The sequence below is a fragment of the Babylonia areolata genome, chromosome 9, assembly GCF_041734735.1.
Source record: "Babylonia areolata isolate BAREFJ2019XMU chromosome 9, ASM4173473v1, whole genome shotgun sequence".
NCBI lineage: Eukaryota > Metazoa > Mollusca > Gastropoda > Neogastropoda > Buccinidae > Babylonia > Babylonia areolata.
Genome location: NC_134884.1, coordinates 13,241,664 through 13,256,550, shown reverse-complemented (window position 1 = coordinate 13,256,550; position 14,887 = coordinate 13,241,664). Strand labels below are relative to the sequence as shown.

The 14,887-nt window shown below is 49.8% G+C and overlaps 1 protein-coding gene across 5 annotated transcripts in view; it reads right to left on the bottom strand.

Moving 5' to 3' along the window:
* The window catches only part of LOC143286064 (inositol 1,4,5-trisphosphate-gated calcium channel ITPR3-like), a 392,528-nt gene that overhangs the window by 110,843 nt on the left and 266,798 nt on the right, over window positions 1-14,887 (bottom strand). For all 5 annotated transcript variants that reach the window (XM_076593621.1, XM_076593622.1, XM_076593624.1 and 2 more), the window contains exons 5-10: window positions 14,297-14,461; window positions 10,982-11,062; window positions 7,289-7,386; window positions 3,429-3,516; window positions 619-706; window positions 25-132 (exon numbers count right to left, since the gene is read on the bottom strand). In XM_076593621.1, the coding sequence (XP_076449736.1) occupies window positions 25-132; window positions 619-706; window positions 3,429-3,516; window positions 7,289-7,386; window positions 10,982-11,062; window positions 14,297-14,461 (628 nt within the window). The remainder of the gene's footprint in view (window positions 1-24; window positions 133-618; window positions 707-3,428; window positions 3,517-7,288; window positions 7,387-10,981; window positions 11,063-14,296; window positions 14,462-14,887) is intronic.

Here is a 14,887-nt window from a genome sequence, read left to right as displayed (position 1 = left end):
GTACACATCACACCCTGCACCTACCATCCAGAATGCTGTGCTCAGCCTCGATCTGCCAGTACGTGATGCCGGAAGTGGATGGAGACAGGGACTTGGGTCGGTGCTGGTCGATGGCCCGGATGCGGAAATGAACTGCACAGTGAGTCACGTCATCATTATTTATAGCACAGAGCGTCAGACACAACCGTATAACTGTCATCACAACAAAGTGCCAGACACCGAACAAGTAGTTTTCAGTTCATACAAGTCATCAATGATCTTACCATCGAATTAGTGCCAGAAGATTATCATCAAAACCGAAAACCAAGCTTCAAAAAGAAAAACAAATTCAGAACACAAAAAATCCGAAATTTAAGTTTGTTCAACAATATAAAACTACACACGGATGGCGGGATTCAATCTGCGTGCTAAAATCCAGAACGAACAGCTAAATCTGTTCCCGGAAATCTTTTTTTTTTTTTTTTTTCAAATCTGACAATTTCTGTGTTGAAAACAATTCAATTAGACGGATCATGCTAACTTCATGGCTCAAAGACATATTATATAGCTATGCTCATAGGAGACAGGCAGTCAAACAGGCGAAGAGGCTGCAGCACACACACACACACACACACACACCATCTTCTGTGACGACTTCATCAAAGAGTCCCTCAGCCACCAGGTATGCCTCCAGCTCTTTGTGGAACAGTCGTATCACAGACCCTCCCTGCAACCCACACAGAAAACATGACGCCCTGATCTTCCACTTTTTTTTTCTTTTTCTTTTTTTTTGCTGCCCCGTCATCTGCCCCGTTTCAGTGGCATTACTCCCACGCCGCTCATTCCGAGGCACCCATACACGGCCACACCCGGGTTCGTCCATCACACTCACAGCGACGGCAGTCCGCAGGGAACCATCAATGTTAGGTCGCCAGGAGGCCACACACTAGAGGATGACCCTGCACTGCTGCTGAGTCACTTCGGTGTTCAGTGGTGCCTGTTCTGATTTAACTTACTTAGGATACCTCCTACAAAGCCCCCCTACTAAGCCCCCCTACTGACGACAATAATGGCTTAGTCGCGGAGCCAGACTCAGTGAGCGTCCCTCCCAGCGTGGAGACCGCCACCACGTCCCTCCAACGGCAGGTCCCCATGAATCTACCGACACTGAAGACCTTGACAAGATTCACTCCAAGTACGGAAGTGGAGGGGTATCGAAACTGAGGTCACCATGACACCAGGGCATGAAAGGCCACAGACTTTGGGACTTTTTTTTGTTTATATTGGTAATGATGAAGGAAGAGGAGAATGACGATGATGATGATGATGATGATGATGTTGCTATGAAGGTCCATTTTAGTTTGGGACTACGTGACAAGGCTGTGCTCTACGCTTCCTTTCATAATGATGTCCTGGCGACATCGCCCGAGAGATACAGACACTTGCAGTGTTCGTCAGGTAATTAGAGCAACACACCCAAAGACGCATCCATGAGGTGGATGATATTCGACTGTGTGGTCCCAGTCTCTCACTTAAGCCCACAGCACACTAACTCTGGGTAGGAGCCATCCACGGGCCGAAAAATCCACCTCCGCTGGGATTCGAACACGCGTCCTCCCAGCAGTCAGTCCGCGACGCTAACCACTTCGCCACGGGGGCTGGTTGATCTTCCACATTTGTTCATTGTCCGTATGTACACTCGCCTTTCTTGTCTGCTCTGTGTCTTCATTGCTAGTGACACACCTACTGTGCAAAGTAAGTAGATACTACAGTGATCGAATCTTTAGTGGGTACGCAACACATTCTGATTCTGATCGAATCGTATTAGAATACCCAAGGTTTGCTTCAACCATTTTGGCAAACGTCTTTCGTTTAACACGTGCCGAGATCATTTGGGAATCTTGAATAAAAAAAAACACCAAACCAAACTGACCACACTGTTTGTACGTTGCTGAGTACGTTGAAGACCGGACAAAACTGAAAATGAAATAACACACTTCCGGTAAATAACAATAGATTGTCTTAAGAAGGGAAAACTGTTAAAACAGGTAATGAGAACTCAACATATAAACAGCGCGTAAAAAAACCAACACACACACACACACACACACACACACACACACACACACACACCATACATTCTTATTGTTTCGCTTTTTAATTTGAGGATCAAGGTGCACGCCAGGTGATGACAAGCGGAGACAAACAGTGATGATGACTGTCACGGTGAGGGTTCACCATGGGACATCCCTGCTGACGAGGGCTGGGGAAGGCTTGCTGCTGTTGCAAGGCATGCAGGGAGCACAGGGGGAAAGTTGAGTTTAATAGTCTGATCAGATTCTGACCATAAATGGCCAAATTGTGAAACAAATTCAGTTAAAAAAAAGAAAAAAAAAGAAAAGATTCCGAGTAACGACCTCTTGGCGCACACCCAGAAAGTCGAGTGTTGGGTGCTGGGGTCATGGTGTTGTTCACTTGTGGAGATCGCTGTGGGATGCTGATCGGGAGTGGCCTCCTGGCTGTCTGTCCGTGGATCAAGTCTGGCTGTCTGTCCGTGGACCACGTCTGGCTGTCTGCCTGTCCGTGGATCAAGTCTGTCTGTCTGTCTGTCCGTGGATCACGTCTGGCTGTCTGCCTGTCCGTGGATCAAGTCTGGCCGGCGTTCTGTTAGACAGGGGCTGCGGTGGAGTTGTGCTGAATGGCCTACACTACTCTTGTGTCCTTACGTTAGGTTGTTCAGTGCTGCAGTCTTGGTATTGTGAAGAATTCATTGCCGGAAGGAGCGGAGTCCGGGTGTGGGGGCCATCTGGTGTTCCATTGGGGAGTCCTGGCTTGTTCGAAGGAGTAGAGTCTGGACTGTCTATCTGGGTTGGGGGTCCATTTGACGTCCTGAAGGGGAGGGGTCTCTGGCTGTCTGCAGTGGGGTGAAGTCCTGGTCTCTGGCTGTCTGCAGTGGGGTGAAGTCCTGGTCTCTGGCTGTCTGCAGTGGGGTGAAGTCCTGGTCTCTGGCTGTCTGCAGTGGGGTGAAGTCCTGGTCTCTGGCTGTCTGCAGTGGGGTGAAGTCCTGGTCTCTGGCTGTCTGCAGTGGGGTGAAGTCCTGGTCTCTGGCTGTCTGCAGTGGGGTGAAGTCTGAGTGGCGGTCTTGAGGAATCCTGAGATTGGGGGTGGATGTCACGTGCATTTTACCTTGTGGATGAAGTCGTCACAGTTCTTGGATGAGAGTGAACAAGCTGGCAAAGGGGTTGTTCTGGGGGCGAGGGGGAGGGGGATGCTTTTTATTTAAATTGTTATTCGTGTTCAAAGTATGCAAGTTCCGGAAGCATGCGTGATTTATATAACATGGTGTTCTGGTGTCCAGTTGGTGTGTAGAGTCTGTGGCTCGGTTAACTGGTTGGTTGGTTAGTTGGTTTGTCTGTTCGTTCGGTTTCTGTAGAGCTTTCAAGTCTTACCCGGACAAAGCGGCTCTGCTCCGCGGTTTCCCGGTAACTGCCGATCAGCGTGAAGCTGGACCGCTCCACCCCCAGGTTCAATTCTGCCCTGTGTCACACAACACACATAACGAGAGTCAGGGATGGAATACACACTCTCTCTCTCTCTCTCTCTCTCTCTCTCTCTCTCTCTCTCTCTCTCTCTTTCTCACACACACACACACACACACACACACACACACACACACACACTTCAATGTCATGATACCTTAAGTATTTTATTTTATACACATGTTTCTGAACGACGACCACTTCCCTTCCTCTGCACCCTGTCACTGAGCGACGCACGGCGTGACGACCTGGCACACTGACATCACACTATGTGACACAGATGCACGTGCAGTGACAGATCTTCACGACGAAGCCACGTGTGCAGGCACACCGAGTGACGCCGAAAAGTGTGAGGTGGAAGACCTGGTCCTCGTGCTCCCCAAAGCACGGACAGAACTGACCTGAACGATGCCAACTAGTTCCCAACATGACACTGAACTGCGTGCACTGACGCAAGAAAATGTACAGCCGGGAGATGCCTGTGGCCAGTGAATGTCTTGTGTTGAAGACAGCCAAGAAACTGGACTGTGAGCTGTCTTCAAGGGCATCTTCCCGAGCGCTTGTAAAAGTGCCATGAAAGGAAATCCTGATATGGGTGTGGTATAAGTGGCTTGGCAGTGTGGTTCTGTTTCCAGCTGTGCGGTGAGAATGGTGTGAAGCGACAGACAACACCGTTTGTTTTACCTCCGTCTTCGTGTAACATGTGATTTGTCGAATGTTGTGTACAGTGCGCACATCCCCATCATTTCGCTAGATTTCTTACGTATACACATCCCCCCTCCCCTCCCTCCCCCTCTCCCCCCACCCCCGTCCCCCTTGTGGATGAGCTACAAAAGGGCCTGACAACACAACAAAAATCATTCGCATACCCCCTCCGCCCCCTCCTCCCACTCTCACTCTGAATCTGTCTGTCTGTCCCTATCTGTCTGTCTGTCTCCCTCTCTCTCTCTCTGTCTTTCGCACACACACACACACACACACACACACACACACACACACACACATCTCTCCGCCACCCTCTTCCTCCGTCCAGCCCTAACCCATTCACCCTTCCCACCATTACCTTTGCCTCACCCCACCTCCCAGCTTCGTTTCCCATCTCCACACATACCCCACCCCCCTCCCTCACCCCCGAAAAAAGTGAAAGAGTGTGGAGGGGTAGGGGGACATATCGATGCAATTATCTGCAACATGCAGTGATGGAGAACACAAACGATAATAGAACCAAGTGGTCTGAGCCGCGCTGCCTGATGATGCTGTGATGTTAAGCCATGAGAGTAGTTGGGAAGAATTATGTGCGTGTGTGTGTGTGTGTGTGTGAAGGGGGTGGGAGTTTGGGGGAAAGGGGGTGGACGGGGTAGGGGGGTCAGCTAAAGCAGCAGAAAAGGGACAGAACTCTAAAGGGAGCCAGATGATCAATTGCTCCAGCGAACCGTGCACTGAACACCTCTCACTTAAAACCTGGCTAAAGAGCAACCGTGTGTTCCGTCTGTGGGGTCTCTCTCTCTCTCTCTCTTTCTGTGTGTGTGTGTGTGTGTGTGTGTGTGCGCGCGCGCGCGAGCGAACAATCTTTTTTTTTCTTTTTTTTTCCATTTTTTGTTGCTTTCGTTTGCCCATTTAATTTTGTCCGATTTTTTTTTCTTTTTTTTCTTTGGTGGGGGTCAGGAGGTAAGGGGACAGACGCGATGTAGCCGCTCTCATTCATTTCTGCACTGTTCAGCGGTGCTGCTTTCTGTCTAGACTCACACTGGCTGTCAGTGCACACATGCCCAGTCCGTGCAGTCAACGAGTCCTTTGGGACACCACCCTCAAAAAGGACTCTGCACTGGTTGTATTGTGTTGTGCTGCGTTGCTTTATAAATGTATTTATTTTGTGTTGCATGGTATGGCTTGATGTGGCATTGCATTGTATTGCATTGTATTGTATTGTATTGTCACAACAGATTTCTTTGAGATATTCTGACTGCTATTCCCGGGGAAAGCGCATATCCACAGAACAATGTCACCCTTTTTTCTTTCTTTCTTTTTTTCTGCCTGAAGGTGTATTTGTTTCACTATTGTTGCCGGGGGCTCTTTTACGTGCTTTAAGCGCATGCTGCATACGGGAGCTCTCATCCGAAAGACTCATCATGACCACCACTTAAGGTCCGGGGCAACATGCACGTTTCTCCCTTCACTCCTCTGTGCGACTGACGGACTGAACGTCCACGCCTTGTGAACACTGCTCACTCCGTCTTCAGGGGGAAAACTGAAGATATTGCCAGGTTTCGTGGACGAAATAATAAAATTCCCGGTCCGGTTCAGAAATTCAAACCCGTCAACACTGGTACTCGCTTCCTAGTCCCAGTGTTAATCACTTGGCCACCGCTGTTAGGACACGTTCACTGGAGCCAGTTCTGGTTCAGCACGTGCAGGACACCACCTACACAAGATCTCTCACCCCCGACCCCCAACCTCCCCCCCCCCCCCCCGCCACACTCCTCGTGCACTCCCAACATTCGCTCCACCATGCTGACGTGAACACATACTCAGTGCCCTCGGTTCTGGAAACCCGTAGCTACGCCTACAGCCCCCCCCCCCCCACCTCCCACCACCACCTCCAGACCCCCTCCAGCACCCTACCCCCTCCACCCTCTCCATCTCCCATGTACCCCGTCCGCCTTTTTCCAATGACAGTCTCTCCATGAATCGTGACCACCAAATCACACACATGCATGGTTCATCAGATACCTGAGCACTAAATGGCCCGTCCAGTGATTCATCCAACACTCGGCACGTTTTGTTCGCTCATTCCGCACGGACTGGCCTTCTGTTACAACGAACAGTGCTGCACTTCGGCAAACTGCTGGCTTTTGTGGAAGTGTCGAGGCGCGAACACTCTCCAAAGTGCAGAAAGTAGCGTCAATTCATCAGTCAACAGCCCACTGCGCTTCAATGGTTTCTCTATTGCAATGGGAAATCATTTACAGCTTAGTCTTTTGTGAAGGACTATGACTCTCAAATAAAGAGGCAAGGCTGCACTAGCTCTTTGTGCTGCAGCTTTGGGGGGCTAGTTGGCCTTTGGGAACCACCCCAACGCCGACTGTCCTAAAACCCTCTTGGCCGAAAGAGTGCGGGCAAGACATTTTCCACTATAATCAAATTCTAGCCCACATTTGTCGGGACAGCAGTTGCCTCCTCTGCTGTTCTGATGGTCATAGTCGAACACGACTACCATACATACTGCGGATCTTTGCGATAAAACTCACGTAGAGGTCTACATTCTGAAGTCATTTTCTCGTACAGTGAGGGTTGAAACCTTGAAAAGTTCGACCTGTCGGGGTGAGGTCAAGGTCGAACTCTGGGCAGTTTGGACTGTGCACAGTTTCAGTTTCTCAAGGAGGCTCCATACAGGCTACATCACATCTGCTAGACAGATGCCTGGTCAGGCCTGGAGTGCATGCACATACATACTGGGGTACCTGTCAGTGGATTTCTTCTCTGGAACTGTGCAACACTTGTCTTGTCATGGGTTCTTTGGAAGTGCGTGCTGCACACTGGACCTCGGTTTATCGTCTCCTCCGAATGTCTGGACGCCCAGTTTCATTGTCCAGTCAAACTTGAGAGAAATGGCGATACCAGGATTCGAACCCAAACCCTGACAGACACTGTAATGGCAGATCAACGTTTTAACCATGATGCCACCTCCCTCCCTACTTTGCAGAACCTAAGGCAACTCCAAGTTTCTGTATTGCTAAGGGATGACGAAGGGGTGGGGTGGGGGTACCTACCCGTAAGAGAAGTGGTCAATCTGGTAAGCCTCACTGGCGTGGAAGTAGTGGCCCGGGGACTTGACGCTCTCGAAGACGATCTGGTCGTACAGTTGTACCTGTGCACACACACACACACACACGCACGCACACACACACACACACACACATAGCCAGGTAAACTCGTTTCGTGCTCTCAGCATACCCATCAATGCAATAAAAATAAAAGGAATGTGAACAACAGTACTAATTAAGATAAAGGAATGTGAACAATAGCACCAATTAAGATAAAAGAAATGTGAACAATAGTACTAATTGAGATAAAAGGAATGTGAACAATAACACCAATTAAGATAAAAGGAACGTGAAAAATAGTACTAATTAAGATAAAGGGAATGTGAACAATAGTAATAATTAAGATAAAAGGAATGTGAACAATAGCACTGAGATAAAAGGAATGTAAACAATAGTACTAATTAAGATAAAAGGAATGTGAACAATAGTACTAACTGATATAAAAGGAATGTGAGCAATAGTACTAATTACGAAAATAAAAAAGAAACTTCACGGACCACGTGACTTGCTTCGTTATTTAAAAAAAAAAATTAAAAAGAAAGAAATCCCGAGTACACAATGAATGAGAACTGGTTCCTGAGTTTCCAAAATCGTCACACACACGCACGCACACACACACACACGCACACACACACGCACACACACACGCACGCACACACACACACACGCACACACACACGCGCGCGCGCGCACGCATCCATCTCAAACCCACCAACGTACCCACCCACCCACATACACATACACAAGCGTGTGCGTGTGTGCACGTACGTGTGTTAACGCGCCAACATACATTTTTGCCCTGGAAATGGGCCCTTGACGACGGAACTAAACAGATGGGAATCATCGCTTCTTTCTCCACGGGCCGTGTTTATTTCTCTGTCTGCACTGAAGGAACACCACTGACGATGGAGTCTCTGTGATGCTCTCACAGTTTGTGTGCAGGGATGTGAGGCAGTCAATTTAAACATCCCCACGTGTATATCTGTGTTTCGTAATTATTATTGTCCAGATAAAATACACCTATTCCCTGATACAATATACCTCCACCCAAACCTTTCATAAAACAGGAGCAAATGTGAAAGTAAAACATTCGTGCCGAATTTAATAACTCTGCTGTCCCAAGTACGTTAAATCAGAACAGGCACCACTGAACACCACCGAAGTGACTCAGTAGCAGTGCAGGGTCTCCTCTGGTGTGTGGCCTCCTAGCGACCTAACATCGATTGTTCCCTGCGGACTGCCGACGCTGGAACTGTGATGGACGAACCCGGATATGGCCGTGTATGAGGGAATCTAAATGAGCGGGTGGGAGTAATGCCACTGAAACGGTGCAGATGACGGGGCAGCATAAAGAGAGAGAGAGAGAGAGAGAGAGAGAGAACCTCTGCAAAAGCTGAAGAAATTAATCAATCGTCGCACTGACAAATGAAAAGAAGAAGATAAAAAAAAAAAGTTCGCACGAAACCTGAGTACGTTCAATTCTTATCTTTTCCACAACACAAACGTACAATGAAATGCATGTTGACCTAAAAACATCAGCGCTTCATCCACATTTCTCGGAACGCAATCAAAATATGACACTATTTTTTCCGCTTTGTACTGTCGGTTTGTTTATTTTTGTCATTCATAACACTTTATTCTACTGTTGTTTAAAAAAAAACACACACACAAAACCAACTGAATATTACATTAAAGAAAGGAAACATTGATTAATGGTGGTGTGTTAACACGCTTACGTAATCAAAATATGACCACGGTATTTTCCTCTCATTTGTTTTGCTTTAAAGTTTTGCCTTGTCCCCCCTTTACTTTCGTTTTACTTTGAGGGATGGAGACTTGTTGATCAGGCGTGGCGTGGAAACAGCTAAAAGTGTGCTGGTGGTAGGGGGACCGGGGGTGGTGTTCCTAAAAGAGGTTCCTGGGGTTTCTCCCGGCTGCTTGGTGAATCACGGCTAATTCATTTACCTGGAGTGAGCTTTCTAGAGAGAAACGAAAAACGGCAAGAAACAACGATAACAACAACAGCAACAAAAACAAAAAAGAAAGAATACCAAATCCTTTCTTCTGCGCATTTCCACCTTCAAGCACTCACGCACGCACGTGTACACACATATACACATACACACACGCACGAGCCGCGCGCGCGCATGCACGCTTACACACTCATGTGCGCACGCACCTTCGCTCAAATGCATGCGCGTACGCATGCACAGACACAAACACACACACACACACACAAACCCACGTACACAAACATACACACACTCACACAAACATACACGCACACACACTCACATGCACGTGCGCGCAAACACACACATATACACATACACACACGCACACAAACATACACACACACTCACACGCAGGCGCGCGCAAACACACACAAACACACACACACACACACACGCACGCACGCACGCACGCACGCACACACACACACACACAGAAAGAAAGAAACCAAGAGAGAAAAAAGAACCTCCACCATCACCAATTATTAATATGCAGTGACGATAACCATTAAAACAACACAACAACGTCAACAACCAAACGAAGCCTACAGACCACTGCCGTGTACTGCTGTACCCAGCATCATGCACACAGCCATGCAGGTCAAACGTCAGGTACGCAATGCAATAAACCGACATGAGCCACATCCAAAGAACATCAGAAAGACTGTTCCAGACTGTCCGTGTCAGTTTCAGCTGATAGGTATCACCGGAGTCAACAGACAGGAGACTTGTACAAACACAAACTGGTATGGATTCCAGAAAATTGGCATCCTCTTTGCGCGTGCGCTTACATGTGCACGCGCCACGTACACTAATAGAAGATATATAGAGAGAAACGGAAACCTAGAAATGAGCACAGAGAGAGAGAGAGAGAAAGAGAGAGAAAGAGAGAGGGACAGAGACAGAGAGAGACAGAGACAGAGACAGAGACAGACAGACAGAGAGACAGAGACAGTGACAGTGACAGACAGACAGACAGACAGAGACAGAGAGAGATATATAGCTGGAACGAGCCAAGTATATATGTCATATAAGCAGTACAAGCGAATCAAAACGACCACTTCCCCCCCCCCCCCCCCAAATCGCCGCCAATGTCAAGTTGCCTTGGATCTGCACGACATCTCTATTCTTCACTCTTCCAGTGACGGCCACTCGAGTCGTGACCCAAAACACCGGTATAGGCAGAGCCCCGTCGGAGAGACAAAAACCTCTTAGCTGTTTTAATATTTATTAAATATGTATTAATTCTTTTAACTATTTCGAAGAGGACAACATCAAATTTACAAAATTTTACAAACACAAGCGATATTTTACAAGGTTTTAAGGCAATTAGAAAAGAGGTTTTCCCCAGTTTCCTCGAACTTTTGACAACCTAACGAACATGTATGACACAGATTGTCACTGTACAGTCACAGTACTGGCCACAGATTGTCACTGTACAGTCACAGTACTGGCCACAGATTGTCACTGTACAGTCACAGTACTGGCCACAGATTGTCACTGCACAGTCACAGTACTGGCCACAGATTGTCACTGTACAGTCACAGTACTGGCCACAGATTGTCACTGTACAGTCACAGTACTGGCCACAGATTGTCACTGCACAGTCACAGTACTGGCCACTCACCACTTCTCCTTCCGACTTCACTTTGTAGCGCGGCAAGATGCGGAACTGGGCGTTCTTGGCGTTGAACTCCACCAAGGACACCTGCAACATCAACAACAGTTATATACAGTCAGGTTGTTATCAACACCAAAGTGAGGTGAGAGCTGTATGACAACGTTTCCCCCACCACAATGGGAATTTTATGAACAGCTTAATCTTTTGCGAAGGACTCGCAAACTATGAGGCAAAAATGCACCGGCTCTTAGTGCTGCAGCTTTGGGGGCTAGCTGGCCTTTGGGAACTATCCCAGTGCCGACTGTCCTAAAACCCTCTTGGCCGAGAGAGTGGGGATGTAGCTTGGGCAGGTCCCTCACCGCTATAATCAAATTCTAGATCAGATAGTTGGGACAGCAGTTGCCTCCTCTGCTGTTCTGATGGACACAGTGACAGTCCATCCTCATGTCCTGCCCTCACTGTTTCCACTCCGTGTGTTTCCCTCAGTAAAGAAGTCAATGAGGGAGAGGAGAGGGAACACAGAGAACGGGGTGGGGGTGGGGGGTCGGCAGGGAGGGAAGGAGAGAGGTGGGGAGAGGGAGAGGAAAAGCATGGATAGAGAGAGAGATGGAGACGAATCCTTTGAAATAATTTTGTTTGTTTGGAGAGAGAGAGAGAGAGAGAGAGAGAGAGAGATATTTGTTTGTATTGTACAACATTACATAGTGGTGGAATGAAACCACCACACCACACTGTCACACACAGCCCACGCCACACCACGCCACACCACAGTGTGTCACACAACCCACACCACACCACACCACACCACAGTGTGTCACACAGCCCACACCACACCACGCCACACCACAGTGTGTCACACAGCCCACACCACACCACACCACACTGTCACACACAGCCCACACCACACCACGCCACACCACAGTGTGTCACACAACCCACACCACACCACACCACACCACACCACGCCACACCACACCACACCACACCACAGTGTGTCACACAGCCCACACCACACCACACCACAACACACCACAGTGTGTCACACAGCCCACACCACACCACACCACACCACACCACAGTGTGTCACACAGCCAACACCACACCACACCACAACACACCACAGTGTGTCACACAGCCCACACCACACCACAGTGTGTCACACCACACCACACCACACCACAGTGTGTCACACAGCCCACACCACACCACAGTGTGTCACACCACACCACACCACAGTGTGTCACACCACACCACACCACACCACAGTGTGTCACACAGCCCACACCACACCACACCACAACACACCACACCACAGTGTGTCACACAGCCCACACCACACCACAGTGTGTCACACCACACCACACCACAGTGTGTCACACAGCCCACACCACACCACACCACAGTGTGTCACACAGCCCACACCACACCACAGTGTGTCACACCACACCACAACACACCACAGTGTGTCACACAGCCCACACCACACCACAGTGTGTCACACCACACCACAACACACCACAGTGTGTCACACAGCCCACACCACACCACAGTGTGTCACACCACACCACAACACACCACACCACAGTGTGTCACACCACACCACAACACACCACACCACAGTGTGTCACACCACACCACACCACACCACACCACAGTGTGTCACACCACACCACAACACACCACACCACAGTGTGTCACACCACACCACACCACACCACACCACAGTGTGTCACACCACACCACAACACACCACAGTGTGTCACACAGCCCACACCACAACACACCACAGTGTGTCACACAGCCCACACCACACCACAGTGTGTCACACCACACCACAACACACCACACCACAGTGTGTCACACAGCCGACACCACACCACAGTGTGTCACACCACACCACACCACAACACACCACAGTGTGTCACACAGCCCACACCACACCACAGTGTGTCACACCACACCACACCACACCACACCACAGTGTGTCACACCACGCCACACCACAGTGTGTCACACCACACCACACCACAGTGTGTCACACAGTCCACACCACACCACAGTGTGTCACACCACAACACACCACACCACAGTGTGTCACACAGTCCACACCACACCACAGTGTGTCACACAGCCCACACCACACCACAGTGTGTCACACAGCCCACACCACACCACACCACAGTGTGTCACACAGCCCACACCACACCACAGTGTGTCACACCACACCACAACACACCACACCACAGTGTGTCACACAGCCCACACCACACCACAGTGTGTCACACCACACCACAACACACCACACCACAGTGTGTCACACCACACCACACCACACCACACCACACCACAGTGCGTCACACAGCCCACACCACACCACAGTGTGTCACACCACACCACACCACACCACACAACAGTGTGTCACACCACACCACAACACACCACACCACAGTGTGTCACACAGCCCACACCACACCACAGTGTGTCACACCACACCACACCACACCACACAACAGTGTGTCACACCACACCACACCACACCACAGTGTGTCACACCACACCACACCACACCACACAACAGTGTCACACCACACCACAACACACCACACCACAGTGTGTCACACAGCCCACACCACACCACAGTGTGTCACACAGTCCACACCACACCACACCACAGTGTGTCACACCACACCACAACACACCACACCACAACACAGTGTGTCACACAGCCCACACCACACCACAGTGTGTCACACCACACCACAACACACCACACCACAGTGTGTCACACAGCCCACACCACACCACACCACACCACAGTGTGTCACACAGCCCACACCACACCACACCACAGTGTGTCACACAGCCCACACCACACCACACCACAGTGTGTCACACAGCCCACACCACACCACACCACAGTGTGTCACACAGCCCACACCACACCACACCACAGTGTGTCACACAGTCCACACCACACAACACCACACCACAGTGTGTCACACAGTCCACACCACACCACAGTGTGTCACACAGTCCACACCACACCACAGTGTGTCACACCACACCACACAACACCACACCACAGTGTGTCACACCACACCACAACACACCACACCACAACACACCACACCACAGTGTGTCACACAGCCCACACCACACCACACCACAGTGTGTCACACAGTCCACACCACACCACAGTGTGTCACACAGTCCACACCACAACACACGGTCACACACAGAACAACAGCAGAACGGATCTTTCCGGCGGACATCTCCCCCCTCCCCCCTCCCTCCCCGTGGAGTGCAGTGTGACTGACTGACCTTCATGTTGTTCTTGTCCTTCTTGCTGGTGTGCGTGGTGTTCATGTGCACGTACTTGTTGGAGAAGATGTGTTTGAGCTGCACCACCTCCCCGTACCTCACCCGCTTCCCATGCTGCCGGGTCTGCTCCGCCAGGTTGTCCTTGTCCTCCGCCTCCGCCGCCATCTGCCCGCACAGCGCCACGTGGTTTGATAGGGATACACACATAGCGCCTATCCTCGGTCGGTATGATAGTCAGTCGTGTCCGACTATGACCATCCAGAACAGCAGAGGAGGCAACTGCTGTCCCGACCGACATAAGTTTACAGTTGGGCCAACAGCAAAGTGAGAGCTGTATTTACCATGGTTTCTCCATTGCAATGCAAAATCATTTACAGCTTTGTCTTTTGTGAAGGGCTATGACTCTCAAACTAGGAGGTAAAATCGTACGGGCTTTTAGTGCTGCAGCCTGGGGGGCTAGTTGACAGTCCACAATCCCTCTTAGCTGAGCGAGTGGGGATGTAACATGGGCAAGACACTCTCCACTATAATCAAATTCTAGCTCAGACAGTCGGGACAGCAGTTGCCTCCTCTGCTGTTCTGATGGTCATA